The 2,076-nt window shown below is 42.3% G+C and overlaps 1 protein-coding gene across 1 annotated transcript; it reads left to right on the plus strand.

Annotated features, from left to right (window-relative positions):
• Positions 1 to 468: 468 nt before the first annotated feature.
• LOC119344796 (germin-like protein 8-11) lies at positions 469 to 1,525 on the plus strand. The gene is made up of 2 exons (XM_037615137.1): positions 469 to 641; positions 765 to 1,525. The coding sequence occupies exons 1-2, from the start codon at positions 521 to 523 to the stop codon at positions 1,331 to 1,333; spliced, it is 690 nt and encodes a 229-aa protein (XP_037471034.1). The 5' UTR covers positions 469 to 520; the 3' UTR covers positions 1,334 to 1,525.
• Positions 1,526 to 2,076: the final 551 nt, after the last annotated feature.

Consider the following 2,076-nt stretch of genomic DNA (forward strand, 5'->3'; position numbering starts at 1 on the left):
AATCAAGCCCACGCATGAGTACGTGACAATATTTGATGGCCTTACATGACTTGGCTTTTCTCAACTGCTCTTTAACTAACTTTGTGCATACACACCAGACCACCAGTTCATATTCTGACCAAGTATGTGATACTGTATCTAATTAAAGTAGTGGAATTTCATTTGTTTATCTTGTCGCTGTTTCTTATCTTCAAAATAATTTCCTAAATGGCGACGGGTGGTGACTTTTCCTGGAACCAGCCCTGCATGCATTGTGGCGACTCAGGAGAGAGTTTCACATTGCTTCTTTGAAGGGAAAACGTGTCTTAAAGGGAACCTGTAAAGTTATGCAAAATAGTTTAATCAGCAGCCGGAGACCATTTCAATCTGTTGATCGGTTGCACTTGACTTTGTCTATTACTCACGAGTTCTGCGCCTATATAAACACATGCATCCCCTGCATGTTCAAACCATCGTCACTCACGCCACAAACAGAAATAGGAAGACGAGAGAACAGAAGAGCCAAAGACACTAAAACGAAATGGCATCCTCCTCTTCTTTTCTCCTCCTTGCTGCACTTCTTGCGTTAGTCTCATGGCAGGCCACTGCTTCTGATCCTAGCCCACTCCAGGACTTTTGTGTCGCCGACATGAATTCACCAGGTACTATCCGTTTTGTCATCATGTTTTCACCAAATACATATGTTGAAATCTATTTCTGGTAATTATATGCGAGTCGAAACAATGTAAAATCTGAGCTTACATGTACATCTCTTTTGCCCCCAGTCCGTGTCAATGGGTTTGTTTGCAAGAACCCGATGGAGGTCAATGCAGATGACTTCTTCAAGGCGGCCAACCTCGACAAGCCTAGGGTGCCAAACAAGGTTGGATCCAACGTCACTTTGATCAACGTCATGCAGATTGCTGGACTGAACACCCTCGGCATATCAATTGCGCGCATCGACTATGCTCCCTTGGGCCAAAACCCACCACATACGCACCCTCGCGCCACTGAGATCCTCACGGTGCTCGAGGGAACACTGTACGTTGGCTTTGTGACATCCAACCAGCCCGCCCCCAACAAAAACAAGTTCTTCTCCAAGGTGCTCAACAAAGGTGATGTGTTTGTCTTCCCCGTGGGGCTCATCCACTTCCAATTCAACCCCAACCCCCACCTGCCTGCTGTTGCAATTGCCGCGCTAAGCAGCCAGAACCCAGGGGCTATCACAATTGCCAATGCAGTATTTGGGTCAGACCCACCAATATCAGATGATGTTCTTGCCAAGGCATTTCAGGTGGAAAAGAACACAATAGACTATCTCCAGGCTCAGTTCTGGGAGAACAACCACTACTAAGACAGACATTTGTTAATTACCCCAAAGACCAGTGCACAAGTGAAGGACATGGTTGAGTTCCTAGATATGCATCCTAATCTATAAAATAAATGGAGCATATGTCATTCCATTGTGTGTCTGTAATCAGTGAATGTTTTTCTACCTTCTGAATAATTGACAATATTATATTTGTCACACTAATATGATCTCATTTGCTTCTTTTGGAATCTGACGTGTCTTATTTATCATAACAAATTAAAATTCTAGGTTCATTTCCCCTTGTTATGAAATAATAGATTATTATATGACAATTAATTATATGTTTAATGCTGGGGTGAACACCTAGGATTTTCTTGCAATACATGTGAAGTATGCCATGGTTGGAACCCTGTTGTGCTCAGGATTGAATGTGAATGTTGAATTTGCAAAGGTTGCTTCCTGGAGTCGTTGTTGAGGTATCCTGCTTCCTGGTGCATGTAATTAGTAAGTTACGGTCCCTTTCCTATCGAGCTTGCTTTAGTTGTTTTAGCTTCCTTTTGGTTCAAAACTCTTGTAAGTTCGATTGGCTGCTTCTTTAATGGAAACTGATGAGGTCGCTTGTTGTATTAAAAAACATATGAGCGTTATGTTTTTGTCTTATGTTAAGTACTATACTTTTTTTGCTAAGTTTTAGAAATTGGGCACAGTGGGGACCAGGTTCCAGGAAGCCGCTACAACATATATGGTAAACGTCCATAAATATACAAAACAAGTGATTATTACCT

This window comes from Triticum dicoccoides, unplaced genomic scaffold (assembly GCF_002162155.2).
Source record: "Triticum dicoccoides isolate Atlit2015 ecotype Zavitan unplaced genomic scaffold, WEW_v2.0 scaffold186582, whole genome shotgun sequence".
Taxonomy (NCBI): Eukaryota; Viridiplantae; Streptophyta; class Magnoliopsida; order Poales; family Poaceae; genus Triticum; species Triticum dicoccoides.

Excerpts from the sequence above, each read along its gene's own strand:
- LOC119344796 (XM_037615137.1), top strand. The coding sequence starts at position 521 with ATGGCATCCTCCTCTTCTTTTCTCCTCCTTGCTGCACTTCTTGCGTTA. Across the intron at positions 642-764 it reads CGCCGACATGAATTCACCAG|TCCGTGTCAATGGGTTTGTT; the intron begins GTACTATCCGTT and ends TTTTGCCCCCAG.